General features: G+C 54.5%; 1 protein-coding gene across 1 annotated transcript; it reads left to right on the top strand.

Moving 5' to 3' along the window:
• Positions 1–24,518, top strand: GPR143 (G protein-coupled receptor 143). The gene is made up of 9 exons (XM_054581174.1): positions 1–283; positions 3,753–3,868; positions 4,746–4,840; positions 8,367–8,459; positions 9,325–9,434; positions 11,102–11,210; positions 12,438–12,555; positions 13,688–13,931; positions 24,222–24,518. Exons 1-9 carry the CDS (start codon positions 16–18, stop codon positions 24,314–24,316), a joined length of 1,248 nt encoding a protein of 415 aa, XP_054437149.1. The 5' UTR covers positions 1–15; the 3' UTR covers positions 24,317–24,518.
• Positions 24,519–26,349: the final 1,831 nt, after the last annotated feature.

The raw sequence follows: 26,349 nt of genomic DNA, 5'->3' as shown, positions 1-26,349 counted from the left end.
CCAGCACAGCTTATTATGGCCTCCCCGCGCCTCGGGACCTATTGCTGCCCCACGCGGGACGCCGCCACGCAGCTTGTGTTAAGCTTCCAGCCGCGCGCGTTCCACGCGCTGTGCCTGGGCAGCGGGGCCCTCCGCCTGGTGCTCGGCCTCCTGCAGCTGCTGCCGGGGCGCCGGCGCGCGGGCTCCGGGGCGACCTCGACACCCCCGCCCGCTTCTGCCCGCGCCCCGGCATCCACCCGAATCCTGCGCGTCGCCGCCGCCTGCGACGTGCTCGGCTGCCTGGGTAAGGGCGCACGGCCCCGCGCACAGTGAGGGGCGCGCGGCCCGTCTTTGGAGACCTGCTAGGAGCTGGATCAGGAGGCGCGGCCGGGGGGGTGTCATCTGCTTGGTGCCTGGGTGTGGGCGCGCGGCCCGCGGGTTGTGATCTGCTCGGAGCCTGGGCGAGGGCGAGCGGCTCGCGCGTGGGCAGGATGTCTGAAAGCTCGCATGACAGAGAAGGGAGGAGAACCGATTCCCCAGGGACCAGACCGGAGGCCTGGAAGAGTCTGCAAAACAGAGGGTCGATAAAAGTTATGCCTAAGGGACACTTGTTTCTAAAGAACCGGTTTACTCTGTTGGTTATTGCAAGTTTCCCAGAGAAACTTTAGGGCAGTGAAGCCAAACCCAGAAAAATATAGTAGTTACGGAGTTATTCCACCAGGGAGAGACTAACAGTTGTGTGTGTGTGTGTGTGTGTGTGTAGTTTTTCCTTTCCCAGGTCTGGGTTTTACACCCGGGAACTGCAGCCCACAATTCTGCCTGTTACATGTTTAAATTTTTTTTAATGAAAAAGAACAGTATTTCCCAGGGTGTAAGTATTTCATGACATGTACATGCCCGTGTCCGTAAATGGACTTTTATGGGTAGGCAACCGGCCTGGCGTTGCACATGTTCCGGGCGGCCTCTCGCCCTCCTAGGGCTCAGGCCGGGGTTGACAGAGCAAGTCCAGCCCCAGGGACCGTGGAGCCTCCACTCACTGGCCCTTCCGGGAGGTTTACCCTCGCTCCTTGTACGCGGGCATGGCGCCTTGATAACATGGCCCTTTGGGGACACCTCGAGGTAGATGTTGCCTGATGTTTTAACTTTTTATCTTGGGAATCTGGTCACACACATAAGTGTGGGAGCGCTGCATAACCACCTCCCCCCCCATGCAGCTCCCATTGGGTTAATTTGTAGCAAATCCCAGAATGTGTATCATTGCATTCACACAGATCTCAGCATGCCGCTCTAAAAGAATCAACAAACACATACAACACTAATATCGTTATCGCCTTACAAATAATTAAAAACAATTCATTAATATCCTAGGTGCCTGTGTGGTTGTGTCAAAAATGCTGTGTTTTACAGTTGGTTTGTTCGAACCAGTATCCATATACTCGTCTACCCTTTGCAATTGGCTGATAGGTCCTGACTGTTTTGGAATCATGTTTGTCAGTAATGTTTGCTCTTTTTTAAAGAGACTTTATTTATCTCTGGAGAGAAGGGAAGAGAGTGAGAAATTGAGGGAGAGAAATATCAATGTGGGGGAGATACATCCATCAGTTGTCCCTTGTATGCACCCTAATCAGGGGCCGAACCCGCAACCCAGGCCTGTGCCCTGACTGGGAATCAAACCGACGGTCTTTTGCTTTGTGGGACAGTGCCAACCAACTGAGCCACACCAGTCAGGGCAATGTTTACTTTTTTGAAAAAAATTTTTTTTATTCATTGACTTGCGAGAGAGGAGAAGGTGGAGAGAGAGAAACACGGATCTGTTGTTCTACTTAGTTTTGCATTTACTGGTTGAATCTTGCGTGTGTCTTGACTGAGGATTGAACCCACGACCTTAACATAACAGGACGATGCTCTAACCAGCTGAGCTGCTCAGCTATGGCTAATAATGTTTGCTCTTGAAGCAAAGGCCACAGGTGGTATCTGAACTGCCCCCACCTCCAGGACCTGGGGCGATGGCCACAGCTTGTTCCCCACCTGGAGCGGGTACCTGGGCACAGGCGTGCCTGTGTCCCAGGTCCCAGTTGTCCCGTTCTTGCCCATGTGATTGGAGACACGCAAAAACCTTGACCTCAAATAAATGCTACGGAACCACTAGTCACTTTCTCAGACTTGAGGGAGTACAACAGGAAGCAATAGTGACTTCCCATTAAAGTCAGTCTGGTGCAGGGATTTGAATATGTAGAAATAAAGATGCACCCCAACTTCTTTTGAGGGCCAGTGAAATACTATTTGCATGTTCTTTCACCTTAAGAAAGGAGGTGGATAGTGTGGGCAGATGAACAGAGGCGGAAGCCCCAAAAGCTGGGTGACCGGAAGCAGTCACTGAAAAATACGAACTATGGTTGCCTGTCTCACAGGGCATGGCTGGGCGCAAAGAAGTGCCATGGGCTGAAAGTGATATATTTTTTTTCCAGAGAAAGAAAGCACTGTTTTTGTTAGCAGTGCCGTGATAATGAGAAGATCTATTGCTTTTTAGTGAGAGTCATTTTGCAGTTCACGGTTAGTGGTGTGTTATGTAGTGTCTATGTAGTGTATTACACGGTACGTATGCCCTAGCGTATTACACAGTATACGAGCGCTCACTGGCACGTAGTATATGACTTTGCGCTGTTCAACAGTCCCCGTTCAGCAGTCCATGACCTAGGGCATGCCTAAGCACATGGTATCGTCCCTAAGCGTGTGCTTTAACTAAAGTATCGCAGCTAGTGCATGCCTAAGCACAAGGTATTGTACCTACCATATGCTTTAACACAGAGTATTGTATCTAGTTCATACTTTCACACAAAATATTGTACCTAGTGTATGCTTTAACACAAGTATTGAATTTCTTAACCAAGAACCTTGTTCTATACTTTAAGGGTGAATAGTGTTTTGAGGAGAAGTAGATATCTGGGTCTAATAGGAAAAAAAACCTCGGAAATAATAAACGTCAGAAGGAAATTTTCAACAGCTCATCTGTGAAAATCTTAAATGTAATTTTTAAAAGAATGAAGCGAGTATTTTTTTCAACTTCAAAAGTGTGCTATTTTAATCATTCTTTTTTTTTTGTATGAATAAGAGTTCCCTGGCCCTGGCCAGGTGGCTCTGCTGGAACATCATCCCGTGCACCGAAAGGCTGTGGGTTCCATTCCCGCTCAGGGCGCTGGCTTGGGTTGTGGGTTTGATCACCGGTCAGAGAGCAAGTGGAAGGGAACTGACCAAAGCTTCTCTCTCATGTTCATGTTTCTCTCTCTCTCTCTCTTTCTGCCCACCTTCTGTCTCTCTCTCTGAAATCAATAAACATATCCTCAGTGGGGATTTTTTAAAGTGCGCTAACATGGCCATTACAAATATAGCTGAGAAGTACTGATTGTTATTTATATAATCACTCCTTAATGCCAAGTAAACACAAAATATAGGGACACAGTTATGGCCAATGGTGGCTCCAGTAGAAACCCCAACACCTCGGATGGCTTTGGCAGTAGAGCAGTTATTTTCTGAGTAACTCGGTCTTATTTTTCTTTTTCTGTGCACAGAGCAACCTATGTGTTGCTTCTCTCCCTTTCTCCCTACGTTCCTTCTCCCCCTCCTTTCTGTGTATCTAGGAATCAATCCGTCAGTCAATCAACCTGTATCCATTCACCATCTGTCATTTTTTGCCAACTAACAAGTCAGCTTTAGATCTGAATTAGGACCAGGTAGAAACGATCCCTGACTTGTCGCACCTGATTCTCGCTCAGGCATCGTCGCGCGGTCTGCGGTGTGGTTGGGATTCCCTGATTTCGTGGCAAACATCTCCAGAGAAAACGCAACCGGGACAGACATTTGGCCGGCGGCCTTCTGCGTGGGGAGCGCCGTGAGTATACGCCTACCTCCCTCGGTCTGCCTCTCCGCGCCCCCGCCCCCCACCCCCTGCGCCTGGTAGCCTGTGGTCCTCAAAGAGGGGTCCCCCCCCACCACCAGCCACCAGCCACCAACCGCCAGGGGACGCGCGCACTGGAGTGTGTTAGGAATGCAAATCCTGAGACTCCGCTCCTGCAGAACTGAGGATCGGGAGCCCCGGGGAGGGGGTCTGGGGCTGTCGCGCGGTCTCCCTCCCCCACCTATAGTACTTACCTTAGGAAGAGCCACAACCACAGCCAGCTGGCAAATACACACACACACACACACACACTCACACGCACGCACACACGCACGCACGCACGCCTGCGCTCCGGTGAGGAATCTCAGGGCCCCCTGGCGCTGTGTGGACCCGACCCCCCCCCCCCCCCCCCTCCAACACACACTCCAGACCATGTGCGTCAGGCCAGACCCGGAGGCACAGAGCTCCCGCGAGCTTCTAACCCAGGAGCCCTCCCCGCCCCTTCCACTGCGAAGACCTTTGAGAGTCTTCCCTGCCCGCACGCCCTCGCTCTCAGCAAAACAGCTTCTCAAAGACCCTGTGAGCCCCGCGCCCCTTCGCCGTCCTCCTGACTCCTTGCTCGACCAGGCGCCCCGCACCGGAGGCGGGGCTCGCCGGTGCGCCCGGCTGAGCCCCGGCGACCGCGGACGGAGGCGCACGCCGGGCCCAGCCACAGCCGGCCCCCGTTCCCCGACGGCCTGCGCGGGCCCGGCGCTGTGGTCGGCGGCCCCTGGCGTCCGAGGGACGGGCGCCCGCAGCTCATTTCACACCGTGAGCCGGGCCGAGCGCGGGGCGGTCCGTGGGGCTCTGACGCCGCTGTCCCTCCGCGCAGGTGTGGATCCAGGGGCTCTACAGCGCCTGCTTCTGGTGGCTGTTCTGCTACGCCGTGGACGCCTACCTGGTGATCCGGCGGTCGTCGGGGCTGAGGTAGGCGGCGGCCGCGGCGGGGCGCCCTGCCTGGCCTGGCCCCCGGGCCTTGCCCCGCAGCCGGCGCCCTCCGAGCCGGGCCGCCGACCCCGGGCGTGAGCGCAGCCGCTGGTTCTCATACGAGGCCGGAGGCAGAGGCACAATAGCGAGACTCGCAAAACCCCCAAAACGCATAATCGATACAGTAAATCAGTCCATTGGAACGGGGCAAATACCAACAAAGAATGGGCACGAGGGTAGCAAAACGGCGATGGACCGTAAAGGTCCGAGGAGAAACGTCCTCGAGGGGCGTATTGACACTTTCTGTGCAAGACGGACCCGCGGACGCCGGGGCGCAGGGGCCGCCGGGGGCGCGTGGCACAGCGGTTGGCGCCTCGTCGCGCGTGGCGCGCGTTCCTGCCCCCTCGCTGCTGGCAGGCGCGGCGGCTCCCGGGGCGCCAGCGCCCTGCGCGGCCACACGGTGCGCGCCCCAGGCGGGCGCCGCGAGTCGGCGCGCTGGCGGGGGTCCGCGGCCCGCAGGCTCCCGGGGGCGCAGGACGCTGGCTGCCGCCGGGGCGCCCGAGCGTCCTCGAGACGGGAACGTCCGCCACCTACACGGCAAAGAGGAGCAGAAAGGCGGGGCAGGGCGAATGTCTAAAAGATCCGGGGAGCTTTTGTCCCGCCCTAAGGTCACGCTCCACTCCAGTTCCCTTGGATGGAGCCCTGCTTGCTTTAAAAAAAAAAAAACCAACAAAACAAAACAACAACAACAAAACAGCTTTGTCAAGCCCCTCCCACTCAAACGTATAAGAGCCATCGCCTTTTCGTGTGTCTGCAAACTTGTGTTACCGTCACTCCGCATTCTCCCCCTTCTCCTCAGCCTGCGCCAACGACTCATCTCCTTTCCGTCTCTAGATTTGCCTCTTCTGGACATTTCCTAGAAATAGAATCACACAGTAAACGACCTTTCGTGGCCAGCTTCTTAAACTTAGCACCACGTGCCCGAGCGTCACCCATGTTGTGCCGTGTATGGGTACCTCCTTGCTGTTCCTTGCTGAGTAATAGTCCACCGTAGGGAATATGGCATCTTCTCCATGTATCCGCTGATGGGCAGTTAGGATGTTTCCACTGTCTGGCCATCAGGAATAATGCTGCAGGGAACGTGTGTGTACAACGGTTTTCATCGTAGACTTAGGGGTGCAAGGGGAGGGTCTCTGCTTCCTGCTACTTCCATAGGAGGGCGCATTGCTTCCCCCGCACCCCTGGGGCACTGGGGCCGGGCCGGGCCGCCTGCAGCTGCCGGGATCGGGAGGGCAGGCCGAGCCCGGAGGAGCTGTCTTCCCACCCAGATGCGTTTAGAACTCGCCTGGACGCTCGCGCGAGGACAAGCAGAGCGCTCAGCATGTGCCGAGGTGGCTTCCAAGGGCTTGCCCGTCACGCAGGAGGCGAATGTCCGAGGAGGCGACATGCAAACCATCCCAAGGGCAGCAACAGGCGCGGGGCGCGCTTCCTCGGCAGGCGGCTGTTCAGAGACAGGCAGCAGGCGGGGCGGGGTCCCCGAGGACTCCAGGGCAGGGGCCTGGCTTTGCTGGATTAACTCCGCTTGCCCTTATCATTCCTCCCATTCCTTAGCTCTTTTCTTTAGCCTGGGATTGTTAGAACTGTCTCTTATAATCCTAATCCTAAAAAAGGCCGTTCGAAGTTAACATGTAAACTGCTCCTTTGGTTCCATGTTTGGGGTGCACAGGTATAACCACAGCAGGCACTGGAGCCCTGGCCGGGTAGCTCAGTGGGTTAGAGCCTTGTGCCCCGTATGCCAAGGCTGTGAGTTCGATCCCCGGGTAGGGCACTCGCAGGAATCAACCAGTGAGCGCATCCGTAAGTGGAACAACATAGTGTTGTCTAAAATTAATACATTTTTTTTTAAATGTGAAAAAATGAAAGAGGGCACTGGATCCCTGGGGAAAAGGCAGACGTGGAAGGCCCTGTTTGCTCCAAGAAAATGAAAGTGAGCGAGAACAGGGGGTCTGGGAGGACCGCCCAGCAGTCTTCAGCCCCGGCTGCTCCTCCCCGCGGCTGCGCTGGCCTTCAGGCGCAGCCCTGCTGTGGGTTTTCTGGGCTGGATCAGTGACTGAAGGGGCTGCCGCCGCCTGTGGGACCTGGTCCAAAACCGACGCCCACCCCTTGTGGCGTTTGGGGCCAGGGCACCGCTGCGCGAGCGTGGGTGAGCTATGGCCCTGGACCCACCTGGTCCAGCCCCTGGCCCGCTCCCTCACGGCCCCCCTCCCTCACGGCCCCCCCAGAACACCCTGCAGCCGGAGGGAAGGTCTGGGGGTGGGGGACGCGGCTCTGGACAGCAGCCCAGCCCCTGCAGACAGCGGCTCACATTTTGGAGTCGCATGCAGAGCCTCTGGCCTCTGGGCAAGATGCACCGAGACACAGCCCTTCCCAAGCTGCTCGAGCTGCTGGTCGTGTGGAGGAGGCAGAAAGTGCTGCGGCGCTTCCTTCCTCCTCACGCTCACGCCTCAGCTGCCGCCCCTGCCTCCCTTCCCTCCTGCCTGCTTGTGGAAGAGCATCCTTTCTCTCCCACCCCTGACGGCTCCCTGTGTCCGCCGGGCCGGCCTTCTGAGCTGAGACCCGGAGGACGCGGGGGCTGCCCCCTTGGCCGGCAGCCTGGCCCCCACCTGTGGCGCACAGGAGGCCGATGATGCGAGGCTGCCGAGGACCAGCCGGAGCCCTCTTCCCGTGCCGAACGCCTCCGTCTTCCCGGCCCCCCCCCCGACAAAGCTGGCCGGCTGGACTCCTTGGGGGGACCAGGGCGGGGCGGGGCGGAGGAGGAGATGGAGGGTAGAGACGGCCCAAGAATGTGACCTCTGCAGGGTTGCCGGGGAGGGGCAGGCAAGAATGGCCGCTCCCTGCTGGGGAGGGCGGGCTAGAGCGGAAGCTGCCTGCTCTCCGGCTGCGGCATAAACACCCCCTTCTTCACGCAGAGACCTCGGTTTGGAGCGGGCTCTCCCACCCGCGTGTTAGGTACAGGGGTGGTGTGGGGAGACCGGGCATAGGAGCGCCACGCTTATAGGGCAAGTAGGTACTTACGAGGTGCCCGTGCCCTGACCCCATCACCCTGGAAATGCTTCTGTTGAGCAGAAGCAGCCAGACCCAAAGGCCACATGGTGTATGATCTCACTGAGGTGAAATGTGCAGAAGAGGCAAACGCACAGAGACAGAAAGCGGGCTCGGGGTGGCCCGAGGCTGGGGGCCGGAGGAGCGGGGTTTCCCACGGGGCGAGGGCCGGGGCATGGGGCGGGAGCGAGGCTGCACCGCATCGCGACTCTCCTAAATGTCCCGGAGCCGCTCCGTGGAGCATGCGTAGCGTTGTGCGCTCTGACTTCCACCTCCAAAAAACCACTGCGCAGAGGCCAAAGAAGGCCACTCCTGGCCGGGGGCTGCGCTCCCTCCGTGCGCGTCCCGCCTCGGGGCGCACGGGGCCGGCGGGGCCGCTGAGGCCGGGGTGCGCCTCAGCGTGGCCTGTCCGCTGCCCTCCTAGCATCATCGTGCTGTACCACATCCTGGCCTGGGGGCTGGCCGCCCTGCTCTGCGCCGAGGGGCTGCTCATGCTCTACCACCCGTCCCTGTCCAGGTAAGCCAGCCCCCCAGCCCTCCAGCCCGCCGCTGCCCCCGGGCCCTCCCGGGGCGGGGGTGTCCAGCCCGGCAGGCCAGGCCGTGGTCGGGTGTGGGGAGCTGGGGGAGCCTGTGCCGCGGAGTCCCGGCCCCTCGGCCCCGCGTGCGTGGCCCGGCCCCTGCCTTCCCCGTGAGAGCGGGCCGCTGCCTGAGCACACAGTGTCCTCTTCGCTGCTTTCCCTCTACGTTATGCACCTCTCACCGGATAAGCTCCGCCTGGGGCGCCATACCTGTGTGTGGCACTCCAGCACATCCCGTGGGGACCGATGACGCCCTGACCCGTCCGTGGACATCCAGGTCCCTCTGCCTGCAAAGAGCCAGTGGGGGGTGGTGCTCTCTAACCGTGACGGCCCGCGTCCCCTGAAATTTAAAGCTGGGCGTCCAAGGAGCTCCAGGGCAGCACCCGCATCTCTCCGGGGGTCGGCCGGGCCAGGCAGGCCGAGCGCACAGGGAAGGCTCCGAGCCCAGCGCTCTCCGGGAGGGCCCGTCTTACTTGCCTGCTGCGTCTTTGCCGCGCCCAGGGCCTGCGGGGGAAATCCCGCACGCTGAGCGTCTCGTCTTTTCCTTCCTCTGCCGTTTCCCAGCCGGGAACTGTAGCGTCTCCCCACAGTTCAGCCCGACAGGTCCTGCCACTGACGAGACAAACAGAAGCCAGCTGGGTGTCCCTGGTTTTTCGGGGATGCAGTGCTCGTGCACAGACACGAGCCAGGCGTCAGAGTCAGAGTAGACGTGTGCACAGGTTTGCCCCTTGTGCGTCCATCCTCTCGTCTCGGCTCCCAGACGCAGCCGGCGTCCTGCCGAATGCCCTGGTTCTCCTCCTGCAGGTGTGAGAGGGACCTGGAGCATGCCATCCCCCACTACGTCACCACGTACCTGCCCCTGCTGCTCGTGCTGGTGGCCAACCCCATCCTGTTCCGGAAGACGGTGACGGCAGGTAAATGTGGGAGTGTCCTCCTGGTGCGTGGCCATGGGCCTGCCCGTGCCTTGGGCTCCGATCCCAGTTGTCCTGGGATCACCTAGGACCACTGAGTTTGTGCCTCGCGCTGCAGAGAGAGAAGCAGATACACGGCCAAAGTGGGCGGCCTGTAGCCGTGCAAGCGAGGACGCCCACCTAGTGAGGGGCTGCCCAAGTTCATGGCCAGGCCGGCACCTGTGCACTTCGCCCCCCCGGCTGGGCTCCTCCTGGTCTGCCCGTGGTGTGATGCGGAGGGCCCAAGAGGGGCCTGGCAGGACGGTGGCAGTGACACAGGGCCGGAAGGAGGGGAAAGGGCTGGGGCAGGGCATGCAGTGCGGCCGAGGCGTGGGGGGCTACTCACCCCACGGCGCCCTTGGCCTCTGTCTGTTCCCAGCCGAGCAGGAAAAGGAAGTAATCACAGGAAATGAGTCGAAGGCAGCGGTAAGGACTAGGTAAGGGGAAGCTGTAACTCAGCACAACTCCGCGGAGACACATCGGGGCCGAGGCCGGGGACTTGCGTGCTAGCCCCCAGCCCCCTCCCGCTGCCAGAATCTGTCAAGTGCAGGAGGAGGACGAGGGCGGCCGCCGAGGGTCAGCGGAGGATCGGCGACCTTGCAAACATGGAACGCACGCCACCGCTGAGGACCGGAGGTCACTCACTGCGGCTCTTTGTGTCCTATCTCCATGTAAAAATAGTGTATTAGATCTAGCCTTTTTTTTTTTTTTTAAATTTACCTCATTGTTCCATCCTGATGCCTTCCTGTAATACGAGATAGAGCTGTTTTTAACCAAACGGCAAGGAAGTGATGATTTGGTTCTATCAAACAACTGAAAATGACAGGGAAAAGGGAAGGCACACACGTGATGTTGACCGCGGCGGTTGCTGGGCAGGCCATGGCGCACTCATGCCGGACCCTTTCTTGTGTTTTCCAACTTGTCTGTAAGGAAAAATCTTATATCTTTCAATGTTTTAGAATGGCAAGCGTGCATCGTTTTGATAATAGAAAATATAAATCTTGAAAAATAAAGTCCCCTGCCCTGGCCGGTGAGGCTCAGTGGACTGAGTGCCGGCCTGCGAACCCAAAGGTCACCGGTTCCCAGTCAGGGCACGTGCCTGGGTTGCGGGCCAGGTCCCCAGCAGGGACATTTAAGAGGCCGCTGATCAGTGTATCTCTGTCACACTGATGTCTCTCTCTCTTTCTCCATTTTTCCCCCCTCTCTGTAAAAGTAAGTAAAACCTTTAAAAAAGAATGAAGTTCCTGAACTAGGAAAATGCACGTAAGAGTCTGGAGTGTAAGGGCTGGCACCACACCCACGCCATTTCTTTCTTGTGACAGGGGACCACAGTCATGTAAGGTGGGAACTCTGCGGGAAGGTGGGTACAAGTCAACAGAAACTCTCTGCGCGGCATGTGCCACCCTTACGTAAATCTAAACCGGTTTCAAAGTAAACGTTTCCAATCTCTATCTTCCCTCGAGTCTCTGAGAACGGCAACGCAGACGCTGCGAGGACACCACGGCGGTGTCCTGCCGGCTGCTCGGGCGCCCGGCTCTGCTCGGGGGCTCCCGTGGACCTCGAGTCCCCTCCCTGTCACTCGGGCGGCATCAGTAACGACGTCCTGTGCACCTCTCCTCTGTTCTCCGCAGTGGCCTCTTTACTGAAAGGAAGACGAGGCATTTACACAGAGAAGGAGAGACGGATGGCCGCCATGATCAAGATCCGCTTTTTCAAGATCATGCTGGTTTTCATATCTTGGTAACCTTTCTCCTCTTCTTCCTCCCTGTCACCGGGAAGGGACGTGCCTGCCCCGTGCCGTTTTGCTTTTCCGCCTGTGATCTGAAAGTCCCAAAGGGAAGAGTCTTTGGGAAAGAACCCTTTGAAACAGCGCTGGGGGCCCCTTGAGGAAATAAATGTGCATCAGGCGGCGCAGTGGGCCCACACCCTGCGAGTCTCAGCAAAGAGGCAAATCTACTGCCATTAGATAGAAAGCCCATAGGACAAAAAAAAAATCCCGTTTCGCTTCCACACATCCCAGTCATGTGCATCCGGGGTCATGCCGCCTGCTGGGGTGAACAGGGAGAGACAGGCTTCACTGCGCCTTCCAAATCCACCCACTTGCTTCCGTCTTGACCCCACGATGCCTGTGTCTAGGAAGGCACGAGGGGAAGCGCACGTCTTCGGTGGGGTGACTCATAGCTCAGGCCAGAAGGGGCGAGAGCAATGTTCCTGTCCCCATGGTTTTCTGCCGCGGGCCGTGTGCCCCAGCGTTGCCAGCGCGTGCCTTGGAAATAGACCTGTGACCTGCGCAGAACAGACTGAAAGCAGAAAACCGTTCACGGCCACTATCTGATAGGGTGATGTGCGGACGTTGTCCTAGGAGAGGCGTAAATAACCTTGTAAACACACCGCCCTTGCCCTTCCAGTCTCATGGGTCTGCCCATGATAACATCAAAGAATCCGAACATAGCATGTCAGCACGCGATTGGCTTTGGTCTCTGTCAAAGCGTCACGTTCCTCCTCTGGGTGGTTTCGTGTCGGATTTGTCTGTCTCTGCTGGAGACTGACAGGAGCAGTTACGTCTCTTCATGCCATTCTGCCTGTGCCTTTATGGTCCATTAATATTTGACAAACAAGGCAGGAGCACACAATGGAGGAAAGACTATCTCTTCAATCAGCGGTGTTGGGAGAACCGGAGTCGCACATGCGGAACAATGAAACTAGACCACCAACGTACACCCTACACCAGAATGAATTCAAGATGAGGAGAAGACTTCATTGTGAGCCGTGATACCATCAAAATACTAGAGGAAACACAGGCAGTGAAGTTCCAGCGATCTCGCGTAGAAATATTTCATCAAATTACGCTGGGCGGGCCCCTCCCTGCTGGGCACCCCTGCAGGGCCGACCGCCCCCCCAGCCCCCAGCATTAAAACAAGTCAAGCTGCCCGTTCTCTTAACTCTGGGCCATTTTCTTCCTGACAGCTGGTTGTCGAACATCATCAACGAAAGCCTTTTATTCTACCTTGAGATGCAACCAGATATCAATGGCGGCTCCTTGAAATACGTCAGAAATGCAGCCAAGACGACATGGTTTATTATGGTAGGTCCATCTTGATTTTAAACTTTCTGCTTGGAACAAAACATCAGGGGGAAGGAAAAACAAAACCCACTCAGGAGTAGGATGTCTTGTTATTGAAACAGATACGAGTTGGGGAGGTTCCTGGACTCCCCACGTGGCCGTGGGGCACAGTCACTGTTGGGGACGTTCAGGGGAACGCAGCTCGGGTACTGTAGCAGGCGTCTCAGGCAGACTCACGCCGCGGGCTGTATCTTGAAGAAATACTTCAGACTATGAGGAAGCCGGAGGGATGAAAGTGTTCCTTATAAAACTAGCCATAACTAGAAAGCATTCCAGATGACCCAAGTTTTTGAAAAAGGGGGTTAGGTAAATTCTGGTCTTTCCTCTTGATGGAATGTTATGCAGTTGTTAAGAATGACGTCCCCTCTAAAAATAAGTCAAATCTTCTAAAAATTATATTAAATACAACTGTGTAAGAACGCATGCAAAAAAAAAAATTGGCTAGAAATACACGGGATGATAAGGTGGGAACACCACGGGCCAATCCCTGTGTCCAATGTTTCCATTACACTGCACTTATAATAAAAAATGCACGCCTGAGTTGTTAGTGGAGACACGCATGTTGCCCTGCACAGAGTTAATGCCGTCCGATCTGCAGGACTGGAAAGCAGGACCCGCGTTCCCTGCCTCCCTTCCTGTGCTGTGCTTTGGAGTCTCTCTTGGGCCCTTTGGTTCCTGTCCCTTGTACTCAGCACACACCAGTGAGGAATGCTTCCTGGGGTCCCTTGCTGCCTCAGGAGCCTGTGTTCAATCAAAACCAACCGGTCCAGCCCTGGCTGGTGTGGCTCTGTGGATTGAGCGTCGGCCTGTGAACCAAAGGGTCGCTGGCTCGATTCCCAGTCAGGGCATATGCCTGGGTTGCAGGCCAGGTCCCCAGTGGGGGGCGCACGAGAGGCAACCACACATGGATGCTTCTCTCCCTCCCTTCCCCTCTGTCTAAACATAAATAAATAAAATGCTAAAAAAATAAAGAAAAGACAGACAAACTGGCCCCCTCCCGGTGAGGAGAGCCCGTGGGCACCCTGGGTGGCGCCCAGCGCTCTAAGCCCCGCCAGCCTGCCCTCACCGCCGGCTCTCTCTGTCTGCCTGCCAGAGCATGCTGAACCCGGCCCAGGGGTTTCTCTTGTCTCTGGCCTTCTACGGCTGGACCGGCTGCAGCCTGGCCTGGCGGTCTCGCAGGAAGGAGGTCCAGTGGGAGCCCATGATACCCTCGACCACGGAGCAGCCGTTCCCCACCCACGAGGGCTCCTGCGTGCGTCGTGACAACCCCGCTCCCAGGAAGGTGGCGCGTGTGAACGGGCACACTTCCGACGAGGCCCCGAGTATGCTGTCTGAAGGTAAGGCCCCGCGGCCGAGTCGGCAGGTCCGCGAAGTCCTTTAGCAAACAAGGGGACATGGGTTGTCACGCACTTTGGAGTATGCATGGGATGTTACAGTGGCCGACATTGACTGTAATCTTGCATGTCATTATTCACCACGCCTTTCAGTATTTTAATGGAGCTGTCTTTTAGTGATTAAGCACTGTAGTCTTGTATTGATTATAAAAGCCCCCCAGCTTGGACTGGATGGCATTTTGAATAGGAGGTAAATTGTCACTCAGGACCTGTTACTACCAGTTGCTGTGATTAGTAACAGCGGTAGTGGAATCTACGCACAACCTCTGTAGGTTGTTGGTGGCTTGATGGATCCAGCTCACGGGGGCGGGGGTGGGGCATTGAAGAACAAAATCCAGTCAGCCAGCGCAGGCTCTTTGAATCAGTTCTTTCCCTTTAAAGACCAGCGCTGTAACCTTCTAAGTGTGCCCTGCGGAACCCTAATGTGGTCCTGCAGGTGTGTAGGAAAGGATTCAAACCCCGTTGCAAGCTTCCTGTGCAAATACGTGAGAAAAAGCTCAAGCGCGTGGGTAACCAAATACCAGCTCCCCGGGCCCACCCGCCCATTAACTTGTCTGACCAGGGTGCCCGGCTCGTGTTTGGAGCTCAGACTAACGGTCGCCCACGGTCCCCGTTCAAGGGAAGACTGTCCCCGGGAGGCACAGTCAGCTACCTCACTCTGGGACATTTCAGCTCCTTAGCCACTGAGAACGAAATTTCCTTGCTATGCTGCCATCAAATCAAAACATAAAAACTTAGGAGGGTAACTTGGTAGAGACTATCTTGGAGACTTCCAATTATTGATTTTAGACTTGCATGCTGACAGAAGTCGCTGTCAGAGCTATCCTTATTTTCTAAATGCCTGCAATCCTCACTGTGGTTTAAATACATCTCTCCCTGCGGACTACGCTCTTCCCTTGGTGTCAGCGTTCGTTGTAGGGCTTCGACGTGGCAAAAGTATGTTTTCTGATGAAAAAAAGGTTTGAAAGTCACCACGCTGACACCCATGAAGTTTTAACTGACATGACGATTTGGTGACAATTTGCAGCATAGAGGCACATTGATCCTGGAGAGGAGGTTTTTTGGAGGCGATGGTTTTATGGGAGCCCGCTGGCTGGACAGCTGAGAGTTAGAATGTTGAAGACCATGGAGCGAGTGTCTCCGGGGTCTAGAGTCTGCTCTTCCTCCCTCAGCTGGCGCTGCCGCTCGGTAGAGATGGCCCCAAATTCCCTGTTCAACCCCTTGCCCGTCCACTGTCTCTGCTCGCAGAGCGGGCTTGTCACCCTCAGCACCGTGAGCATTGAGAGCCGGGTGACTCTCTGTGGCCGGGCGTCCTGGGCACTGGAGGGGGTTGGGCAGCCTCCCTGGCCCCTACCCACCAGATGCCAGGAGTCCTGTTCCCAACGGGGACAACAAAGAGCTGTCTTCGGAGGTCAACAAAGGTCCCCTGGGGAACACAGTGACCCGAGGTCAGGACCAGTATCTCAGAATAATTAGGCTTCCCAGAGCTCATATCCACGATTTGCTTTGCTCAATGCGCTATCTGAGCTAAACGCAGGCCATCTCAGGCTCTCCCGCGCAGAGCCAGAGACAGCGGCCAACGCACACCACCCTGCAGAAATAATGTGATTTGGAGCAAGGAAAATAGGCCTTTGATTTCAGAGTTTCATTTCCTTTTGCATTCAAGCTGTTTAGATACCTTGAAGGAGGGTTTGTTTTTGGGTAATGAGCTTGGTTTATACCCTAGGGCGCAAAAGCATGGTAATCGGGCGCCTCGAAGGGAACTGGTCGTTATGCTAGGGGACAGAGACCCCGTGTTTGCAGACTCTCCTCGGGTCCAGTCCTTCCTCCAGGATGAAGGACCCACCCAGGGAGCTGCGGACAGCATGGTGCCCGCTGCCTGGGGAATGAGCCAAAAACTGTTATCTGCAAATTTCCGGCTTTGTTTGCATCCCCATCCTGGCGTTTTAAAATGCAAAAGCCCGTCTTGGGAGGTCAAGGAAAAGGGAAACATTGCAAATGACAAGGAAACTGCGTCCCAGCCTGCACGTGCCCCCCGGCCCCCCCCCTTCCGCGTCACCACCAGAAACGAGGTCCGTGAGCACTTCCTCTCATTATCTCCGGCGAGCCGTGGCGTGGCTCTGCTGCTCCAAGGGCCAGAGTTTGCACACAGGCGCTTCAGGAAACGCAACGGGAGGCCTGACTAGCGTGGCTGAGCGGGCTGGGCGTCACTCCACACACTGAAGGGTTCCTGGTTCGATTCCCGGTCAGGGTGCATGCCTGGGTTGCCAGTCAGGTTCCCGGGGCACTCTTTTTCCCCGCTCCCTTCCCTTCTCTCTAAATACAATCGTTAAAATAAAGAGAACACGGAGGGAGACCCCTTGGAACTCAGTGTCCTCATGGGTGAACAAGACTCTCTCTTTGAGACTTGATCTCCACTATTCATCAGTTTCTCTTTGGGAAAATGCTAAAAGAAGGAAAATATAAGTTGTTGAGTTTGGATAGTGTCACAACTGCTGAAGTGGCAGGTTTCCTGGGGGACTTTCCCCTTCATATGTCCCGCCAGGGGTCAGCTAAAGGGGGCCCCAGCCCCCTTTGCTTTTTTAAACCTTTGAGATATGATACACATATTGTAAACCGTGGGCGCCTCCGTCCTTAACAGCAGGTTCTTGGACCGGCAGCCACGCGTGCGTCGCGCCCCGGAAGAATGTCATCACCGCTGTGTAGACCCCGCCCTCAGGAGTTTGCAGGCATGTGCTAAAGAGAGCACCTAGCTGTGTGATTCGGGAACTAAATCATTCTAGCATTTTGCGCCTTAGCTCACTTGGGGCCATCTATGAATCGCCCCAAGTGGGCTTTGGGGCTGTCACCACGCCTGACCCCTGGGGTCAGTTTTAGGATTTCCCTATGTGCACAGGTACCTATAATCTCAACTGAACCATAATCCCTTCTCTCCCACAGTTCCATCGTTCTAACATGGACTCCTGTCCTTCCCACAATTCTGTACTCTCACCACAACCCCTTGGCATTCCCACAATTCCCCAGGCACCCATGACGTCACCTCTTCCATAATTCCTTGTCTCACTATACCCCAGGTACCTATGACCTCATTTCGCCCATAATTCCTTGTGTCTCCCACAATCCCATTTCCCCTCCCATGATCCCCTGTCACTCAGACGCGTCCATCTACTTCCGACAATTCCTCATTTCTCCCACAATTCCGTTTCTGTCAGGGCCTGTTCTCTTTCCCACAATCCTTTATTTCTCCCACAATTCCACTTCACTGCCATGATTCCTTGGCACGCCTACGCGTATGTCTTCTTCCCACAATTCCTCTTTTCTCCCACAATTCCATTTCACTCCTATGATCCCCTGTCACGCTTATGCATCCGTCTTATTCCCACAATTCTTTATTTCTCCCACACTTCCGTTTCCTTCAGTGCCTGTTCTCGTTCCCAGAATCCCTTTTTCTCCCACAATTCCAGTTTACTCCCATGATCCCTTGTCATGCCTAAACGTCCATCTTCTTTCCACAACCCCTTATTTCTCCCACAATTCCATTTCACTCCCATGATCCTCCGGCACGCCTACGCCTCCTATCATCTTCCCACAATTCCGTTTCCTTCAGGGCCCATTTTCTTTCCCAGAATCCCTTTTATCACCCACAATTCCATTTCACTCCCATGATCCCCTGTCATAACTTCATGTCCATCTTCTTCCCAAAATCCCTTAGTTCTCCTACAATTCCGTTTCCTTCAGGGCCCATTCTCTTTCCCATAATTCCCTCTCCCACAATTGAGTTTCACTCCCATGATCCCCTGTCACTCCGACGCGTTGGTCTTCATCCCACAATCCCTTATTTCTCCCACAATTCCATTTCACTCCCATGATTCCCTGTCACACCTATGCGTCCAGTCTTCTTCCTACAATTCCGTCTGTCAGGGCCGGTCTCTTTCCCTCAATCTCTTATTTCTCCCAAGTTCCATTTCCCTCCCATGATCTCTTAACACGCCTTCGCGTCCGTCTTCTTTCTACAATCCTTTATTTCTCCCACAATTCCATTTCACTCCCATGATTCCTTGTCACGACTACACGTCCATCTTCTTCCCACAATCCTTAGTTCTCCCACAATTCCATTTCTCTCAGGGCCTGTTCTCTTTCCCAGAATCCCTTATTTCTCCCACAATTCCATTGCACTCCCATGATCCTCTCTCACGCCTACGCATCTTATCTTCTTCCCACAATTCCGTTTCCTTCAGGGCCCGTTCTCTTTCCCACAATCCCTCATTTCTCCCACAATTCCGTTTCTGCAGGGACCGTTCTCTTTCCCATAATTCCCTGTCTCCCACAATTCCATTTTACTCCCATGATCCCCTGTCACGCCTTCGCTCTGTCTTCACCCACAATCCCTTATTTCACCCACAATTCCGTTTGTGTCAGGGCCCGTTCTCTTTCCCACAATCCCTTATTTCTCCCACAATTCCATTTCACTCCCATATCTTAACATGCCTTCGCGTCTGTCTTCTTTCTACAATCCTTTATTTTCCCACAAATTTATTTCACTCCCATGATCCCCCGTCACAACTACGCGTTCATCTTCTTCCCACAATCCCTTAGTTCTCGCACAATTCCGTTTCTCTCTGGGCCTGTTCTCTTTGCCACAATCCTTGATTTTTCCTACAATTCCATTTCACTCCCATGATCCACTGTCACGCCTACGCATCCATCTTCTTCCCACAATCCCTCATTTCTCCCACAATTCCGTTTCTGTCAGGGCCCGTTCTCTTTCCCATAATTCCCTGTCTCCCACATGGTTATTTCACTCCCATGATCCTCTATCACGCCTTCGCGTCCGGCTTCTTCCCACAATACCTTATTTTCCCCACAATTCCATTTCATTCCCATGATCCCCGTCCCGCCTACTCGTCCAATCTTCTTCCCACAATCCCATTCCTTTCAGGGCCCGTTCTTTCCCACAATCGCTCATTTCTCCCACAATTCTGTTTCTGTCAGGGTCTGTTCTCTTTCCCAGAATCCTTTATTTCTCCCACAATTCCATTTCTCTCCCATAATTCCCTGTCACTCTTAGGAATCCGTCTTCTTCCCAGAATTCCTTACTTCTCCCACAATTCCGTTTCCTTCAGGGCCTGTTCTTTCCCAGAATTCCTTTTTCTCCCACAATTCCAGTTCACTCCCATGATCCCTTATCATGCCTAAACGTCCATCTTCTTCCCACAATCCCTATTTCTCCCACAATTCTGTTTTCTTCAGGGCCCGTTTCTTTCCCATAATTCCGTCTCTACACCTACGCTTCCGTCTTCTTCCCACAACCCCTTATTTCTCCCACAATTCCATTTCACTCCCATGATCCTCCATCACGCCTGCCTGCGCCTATCTTCTTCCCACAATTCCGTTTCTGTCAGGGCCTGTTCTCTTTCCCACAATCCTTGATTTCTCCCACAATTCCATTTCGCTCCCATGATCCACTGTCACGCCTACGCATCCATCTTTTTCCCACAATCCCACATTTCTCCCACAATTCCGTTTCTGTCAGGGCCCGTTCTCTTTCCCATAATTCCCTGTCTCCCACATGGCTATTTCACTCCCATGATCCTCTATCACACCTTCGCGTCCGGCTTCTTCCCACAATACCTTATTTCCCCCAGAATTCCATTTTATTCCCATGATCCCCGTCCCGCCTACTCGTCCAATCTTCTTCCCACAATCCCATTCCTTTCAGGGTCCGTTCTCTTTCCCACAATCCCTCATTTCTCTCCCATAATTCCCCGTCACGCTTATTCATCCGTCTTCTTCCCACAATTCTTTACTTCTCCCACACTTCCGTTTCCTTCAGTGCCTGTCCTCGTTCCCAGAATCCCTTTTTCTCCCACAATTCCAGTTCACTCCCATGATCCCTTATCATGCCTAAACGTTCATCTTCTTCCCACAACCCCTTATTTCTCCCACAATTCCATTTCACTCCCATGATCTTCCATCACGCCTACGCCTATCTTCTTCCCACAATTCCGTTTCCTTCAGGGCCTGTTTTCTTTCCCAAAATCCCTTTATCACCCACAATTCCATTTCACTCCCATGATCCCTTGTCATAATTACGTGTCCGTCTTCTTCCCACAATCCTTTTTTTCTCCCACAATTCCGTTTCTGTCAGGGCCCGTTCTCTTTCCCATAATTCCCTGCCTCCCACATTGCTGTTTCACTCCCATGATCCTCCCTCACGCCTTCGCGTCCGGCTTCTTCCCACAATACCTTATTTCCCCCAGAATTCCATTTTATTTCCATGATCCCCGTCCCGCCTACTCGTCCAATCTTCTTCCCACAATCCCATTCCCTTTAGGGCCCGTTCTCTTTCCCACAATCGCTAATTTCTCCCACAATTCCATTTCACTCCCATGATCCCCTGTCATAATTACGTGTCCGTCTTCTTCCCACAATCCCTTTTTTCTCCCACAATTCCATTTCGCTCCCATGATCCACTGTCACGCCTTCGCATCCATCTTTTTCCCACAATCCCTCATTTCTCCCACAATTCCTTTTCTGTTAGGGCCCATTCTCTTTTCCCACAATCCTTTATTTCTCCCATAACTCCATTTCATTCTCATGAGCCTCTGTCATGCCTACTCGTCCATTCTTCTTCCCACAATCCCATTCCCTTCAGGACCTGTTCTCTTTCCCACAATCGCTCATTTCTCCCACCATTCCATTTCCCTCCCATGATCCTCCATCACGCCTACGCCTATCTTCTTCCCACAATTCCGTTTCCTTCAGGGCCTGTTTTCTTTCCCAGAATCCCTTTATTACCCACAATTCCATTTCACTCCCATGATCCCTTGTCATAATTACGTGTCCGTCTTCTTCCCACAATCCCTTTTTTCTCCCACAATTCCGTTTCTGTCAGGGCCCGTTCTCTTTCCCATAATTCCCTGCCTCCCACATTGCTGTTTCACTCCCATGATCCTCCCTCACGCCTTCGCGTCCGGCTTCTTCCCACAATCCCTTATTTCCCCCAGAATTCCATTTTATTCCCATGATCCCCATCCCGCCTACTCGTCCAATCTTCTTCCCACAATCCCAGTCCCTTTAGGGCCCGTTCTCTTTCCCACAATCGCTAATTTCTCCCACAATTCCATTTCACTCCCATGATCCCTTGTCACGCCTAAGCGTCCCTCTTCTTCCCACAATTCCTCATTTCTCCCACAATTCCGTTTCTGTCAGGGCCTGTTCTCTTTCCCACAATCCTTTATTTCTCCCACAATTCCATTTCACTCCCATGGTCCCTTGTCACGCCTAAGCGTCCATCTTCTTCCCACAATTCCTCTTTTCTCCCACAATTCCATTTCACTCCCATGATCCTGTTTGGTCCGTCTTCTTCACCACAATCCTTCTTTCTCCCACAATTCCAGTTCGCTCCCATGATTCACTTGTCACGCCTTCGCGTCCGTCTTTTTCCCACAGTCCCTCATTTCTCCCACAATTTCATTTCATTCTCATGATCCTCTGTAGCCTACCGTACCTTCTTCAAATTTCGTTCCCTTAGGGGTTCTCTTTCCCACAATCGCTCATTTCTCCCACAATTCCATTTCACTCCCATGATCCCCTGTCACAACTACACGTCCATCTTCTTCCGACAATCCTTAGTTCTCCCACAATTCCGTTTTTCTCAGGGCCTGTTCTCTTCACCACAATCCTTCATTTCTCCCACAATTCCAGTTCATTCCCATGATTCCTTGTCACGCCTACGCGTCCGTCTTTTTCCCACAGTCCCTCATTTCTCCCACAATTCCATCTCACTCCCATGATCCCTTGTTACGCCTAAGCGTCCATTTTCTTCCCACAACCCCTCTTTTCTCCCACAATTCCATCTCACTCCCATGATCCCTTGTCACGGCTAAGCGTCCGTCTTCTTCCCACAATCCCTCTTTTCTCCCACAATTCCATCTCACTCCCATGATCCCTTGTCACGCCTAAGCGTCCATCTTCTTCCCACAATCCCTCTTTTCTCCCACAATTCCATCTCACTCCCATGATCCCTTGTCACGCCTAAGCGTCCATCTTCTTCCCACAATCCCTTATTTCTCCCACAATTCCATCTCACTCCCATGATGCCTTGTCACGCCTAAGCGTCCATCTTCTTCCCACAATTCCTCTTTTCTCCCACAATTCCATCTCACTCCCATGATCCCTTGTCACGCCTAAGCGTCCGTCATCTTCCCACAATCCCTTTTTTCTCCCACAATTCCATTTCTGTCAGAGCCTGTTCCCTTTCCCATAATTCGTTGCCTTCCACGCTTCCATTTCACTCCCATGAGCCTTTATTCCCTCAATTCCCCAGGTACCCGCGACTTCATTTCACCCCTAATTCCCCAGGTATCTACGATCTCAATTCCCCCATAATTCCTTGTGCCTCTCACAATCCCATTTCTCTCCCACGAGCCCCCGTCACACCTACGCTTCCATTTTCTTCCCATAATCCCTTGTATTTCCCACAATTCCTTATTTCTCCCACAATTCCATTTCTTACCCCAAATCCTTTATCTTTCGCACAAGTCCTTGGCATTCCCACAACTCCCCAGGCATCCATGACCCTTCTTTTCCGTAGTTTCTTGGGTCACAAGCCCCCTGTCTCTCGCACGATGTCTTTTTCCTCGCAGTGTTTTTCCTGCCCCATGACCCCTTTTTGTTCCCGCAAGCCACCAAATGACACTCCATCCCAGTGTCTTTTTGGAAATATGACAGAAAGCAAACCTGAGTTCCCACGAGCCCCGGATGTCCTCATGAACAGTGGGGGACCCGGGAGAATCGAGAGTTTTGGAGCGTGCCAGCACTTCTTTCCAGCTGGGTCCTGGTCCCCAGGGAAAGCAGGTGCACTGCTCCAATGCAAGACCTTAGGTCGGTACTGTTGCCCCCAGGCTGCCGGAGCCTGCCCAGTGCCTCCCCCGCTCTTTGCGGGATCCCTCACGCTTGGTCCCCGTGCTTGGACTGAGACGGTGCTCTCCCGGACTTGCCTTAATCCCGCCCTGGAAGCAAGCTCGGAGCAGTGCTCTCTGAACGCGCCCTTGTAGGCGTTGTACGCGCCATTCTGTTTGCTCGGCGATAGCGTCACCTTTTCCGCTTACTCAGGAATCCACACACACTTCTAAGCACATTCACCTATTGCCACAATGTATCATTTCCACGTAACACTGCCCTCTTCTCCCTGAAGTGTCCTCCAAAATCCTGCTTGTTTCTTTTTACATTTTGCTTGTCTTGCTTTCTGCATACTCCAACGTTACGGACCAAGGCTGTGTCTGAGAGACGTGAAGTCACCCAGCTGACTGTACCGATCCACTCCCCGTGTCACTTGCGTGTTTACTGACCATCTAATGTGGGCTGGGTGTCATGAGAGGCATTCCTGGTATGACTGGGAGAGACACTGAGACTCTCCATTCTACCCGCAGACACAGATTATTAAAAAAACACAAATAAGTGTATACTATTCCAGGTACTGAGGCTACAAAGAAAAATCGGAGGGGGGCGAAAGGTGGTGGTGGGTAGGGCCTCCTGGGCGCGTCCCCGAGGATGAGGTAACATTGGAACTGAGACCTGCAGGACGGAGCCATGAGAAAATCTGGAGAGGAGTTTCGCAGGCAGAGAAGGAGACGTGCAATGGCCCGTGGCAGGCAGGGGTGAGCTTGGGGCGGACGACAGTGCAAGGCCGGGGTGCCCGAGGGACACGAGGGGAGGCTGCCGTTGTCAGCCAGGTCCCTGAGTGCAGGGCGTCGGGATGTTGGCAGTTTCCATGAAGGACAGTCACCTTGCGCCAGGCGCAGTTTGTGGCTTCCATCTCTGTTCTCAGGCACAACCCAGAACCTGGCCCCCGGCAGGGTATCTGTAAAGGGAGGAACAATTCCGACACCCGTGGCAAAGGATGCCTCAGCTTCTGAAGGAAGGCTTGTCCTTGGAACAATCACGCAGCCCTCCAGGGTGGCTCTTAGCAGGAAGAACATTTGCTTTCATTCTACTGATGTCCCACCTCCCACTCTCCCGACCCCTATAGGGCATCATCCATGAAAAGACAACCAGGAGGTGTCTTAGTTTGAAGCGCGTGGCCGCCCTCTCTTGGGAACCTCCTGGGGCTGAGCGCAGGTGGCCAGACAACCACAAGCGTGCACTGTGATCGCGCTCCTGAACGCAATGTTTCTGAAGTGCGTCCAGAACACGAACACCAGCACCACACTTTTCTCTTTTCCTCTCCAGGTTCCGACACCAGCACCATCGAAATCCATATTGCAAGCGGGTCCCGCCACATGAACGAAGCTGAATCTGTCCCCAAAATCCAGGGAGACCTGTGAGAGGGATGTGGCAGGGTGCCAACCCCATATCCTCCACTCTACACTTCTCATTCTTTAGAATTGTGTTTTCACTTTCTGATCTCTGCTCTCTTGCCACTACATTAGAGTGTGTCCCCAATGACCCATGTGCTAAGAGAAAGGACCCATGAGCATGCACTTGGGAATGGGAGAATCCCTTCTAGGCCAGCGATTTTCAACCGTGTGCCACAAGAATTTTTAACACATGCAATATCTGACTATTTAGTCAGGGGCCCTGACCTCTTTTCCCTTTGATTGCCAAATAAAAACAATGAAAACAGCCAAAACGATACCCACCCGGTATAAATGAATCAGAATTATACCTATTTTTTTGTCAAATCAGAAAAAAAAAAGGAATTTTTGGTGTGCTGCAGAATTTTACTAAGTAGTTTGTGTGCCATGAGATGAAAAATGTTCAAAATCGCTGTTCTAGACCAAATGCTCAGCTGTCGTGTAATGCCAGGCCCAGGTCCGTGGGAAAGTTAATAAAGTCGTTGTAATCAAGCTCCCAGTCTGCCTTGGATTCTGTCTCAATAGCACTTGGAGCAAACGCTCTCTGGTCAAGTTAATGATGATGCCGAAAAGGCAGCAAAATGCGCTGCGTGTTCTTTGTGCACCACTGGAGGGCGCCAAAGAGGCAGCTTGGAGCAGGAATTCAGCCTTTGGTCCTCACGCTGCGCTGCAAGTTCTCAGCGAAGCACTGGAGGGCGCAGAAGACGCAGCTTTGAGCAGGAATTCAGCCTTTGGTCCCCGCGGTCGCTGCCTGTTCTCAGTGAGCCACAAGAGGGCGCAGGAGAGGCAGCTTTGAGCAGGAATTCAGCGTTTGGTCCCCACGCTGTGCTGAGCAATGACAGTTTTAGGAATCTTTGGAACCTGGTTTATGCTCACATCGTTGCCTAGGTCTCTATTTTTCCATCGCTTGAAAAAATATCTCGGCAGAAATACCGTGACATGCATTGGAGTTGCAAGCCAGCCAGGTTTCCCTAGCAAAGCAAGATACTATTTTCTGAGGACGCTGCAGAAAGCTCCACCACGTGACACCTTTTAAGTCAAGATTAGGACCTCCTTTCACTCTAGGAAGGCTCTGCAGGGTGCTTCTGGGCTTGTACTTTTGGGGTGCTGCGGCTGCAGACGGATCCAGGGCACTGTGCCCCGGCTTGCACGTTCCTAAACTTGGAGCTGTCCCCAAAGGGACAGGGATGCGTGAAGGCATGTCCTTTTCCCGGGTGGCTTCTGCGTTTGTCATCTCTGTGCCGACACTGTGGCCCCAGCATCCAAGGCCCCTGCTGTTTCAGGACCCCTGCCAGCCCCACCCCCACTGCCGAGGCAAAGAGTGCAGCGGCCCGCTTTCCCAGCACGTCTTGCGCCTAACGGCAGGCCCAGGGCCCGACCGAGCCCATCAGATGCGCCTGATCTTTCACTCAGAAGCCTGTGTGCAGGGGAGTGGGCCTCGGGGGCGCACGTGTGCAGAGGGCGTGGCCGTGGGCACGCGGATTTGGCTGCAGGGCAACTGCGGTGTCGCGGCCGCTCTGGGGCCCGGTCCGGGCGCGGGCGACGCCCAGTGCCGTCGGTGCCTGCGTCGTCTGCAGGGGACCCATCCCGTGGCCTGACTTGGGCTGCTCCTGCCTGCATGGTCTGCAACCCTGGCTCTCCGGTTTCCTAACGTCCTCTTGGGCCGACGTCCGCCAGCGCCCAGGTCGGAAGCTTGCCAACAAGAACGCCACCCCGTCCCGTCACCGGCTCCGACGCCCCCTGCTCGGGGGGTGCCAGCCACCCGCCGGCTCGTGGGGTTGCAGAGCGGTGAGCTGAGCCAGAGGGTGCGACGACGTGGTCACGGTTCCTCGCCGCTCTGTGCTGCGCCCACGCACTGGGGACACCCCTGAGCGTCCGGGGCGTGCGGGGTCGCGTCCGCCTGGGGGACAAGAGACACACAATGAGCACACGCCTACACCGGAACGCTCAGCTTCAGGCGATTTCCGCTCCGCTGCAGGCACGGCTGTCCCTGCAGCGATGCT

Source organism: Pteronotus mesoamericanus, unplaced genomic scaffold, assembly GCF_021234165.1.
Source record: "Pteronotus mesoamericanus isolate MK-2021 breed Mesoamerican mustached bat unplaced genomic scaffold, CSHL_Meso_final contig_65, whole genome shotgun sequence".
Classification (NCBI taxonomy): domain Eukaryota; kingdom Metazoa; phylum Chordata; class Mammalia; order Chiroptera; family Mormoopidae; genus Pteronotus; species Pteronotus mesoamericanus.
Note: the sequence above shows the minus strand (reverse complement) of the source record. Positions and strands in the feature narration are given on the sequence as shown.

Bases quoted from the DNA above. Each gene is read 5' to 3' on its own strand.
- GPR143 (XM_054581174.1), top strand. From the start codon at position 16: ATGGCCTCCCCGCGCCTCGGGACCTATTGCTGCCCCACGCGGGACGCC. The intron at 8,460-9,324 runs GTAAGCCAGCCC...CTCCTCCTGCAG, and splicing joins TACCACCCGTCCCTGTCCAG to GTGTGAGAGGGACCTGGAGC. The intron at 12,556-13,687 runs GTAGGTCCATCT...TCTGCCTGCCAG, and splicing joins AGACGACATGGTTTATTATG to AGCATGCTGAACCCGGCCCA.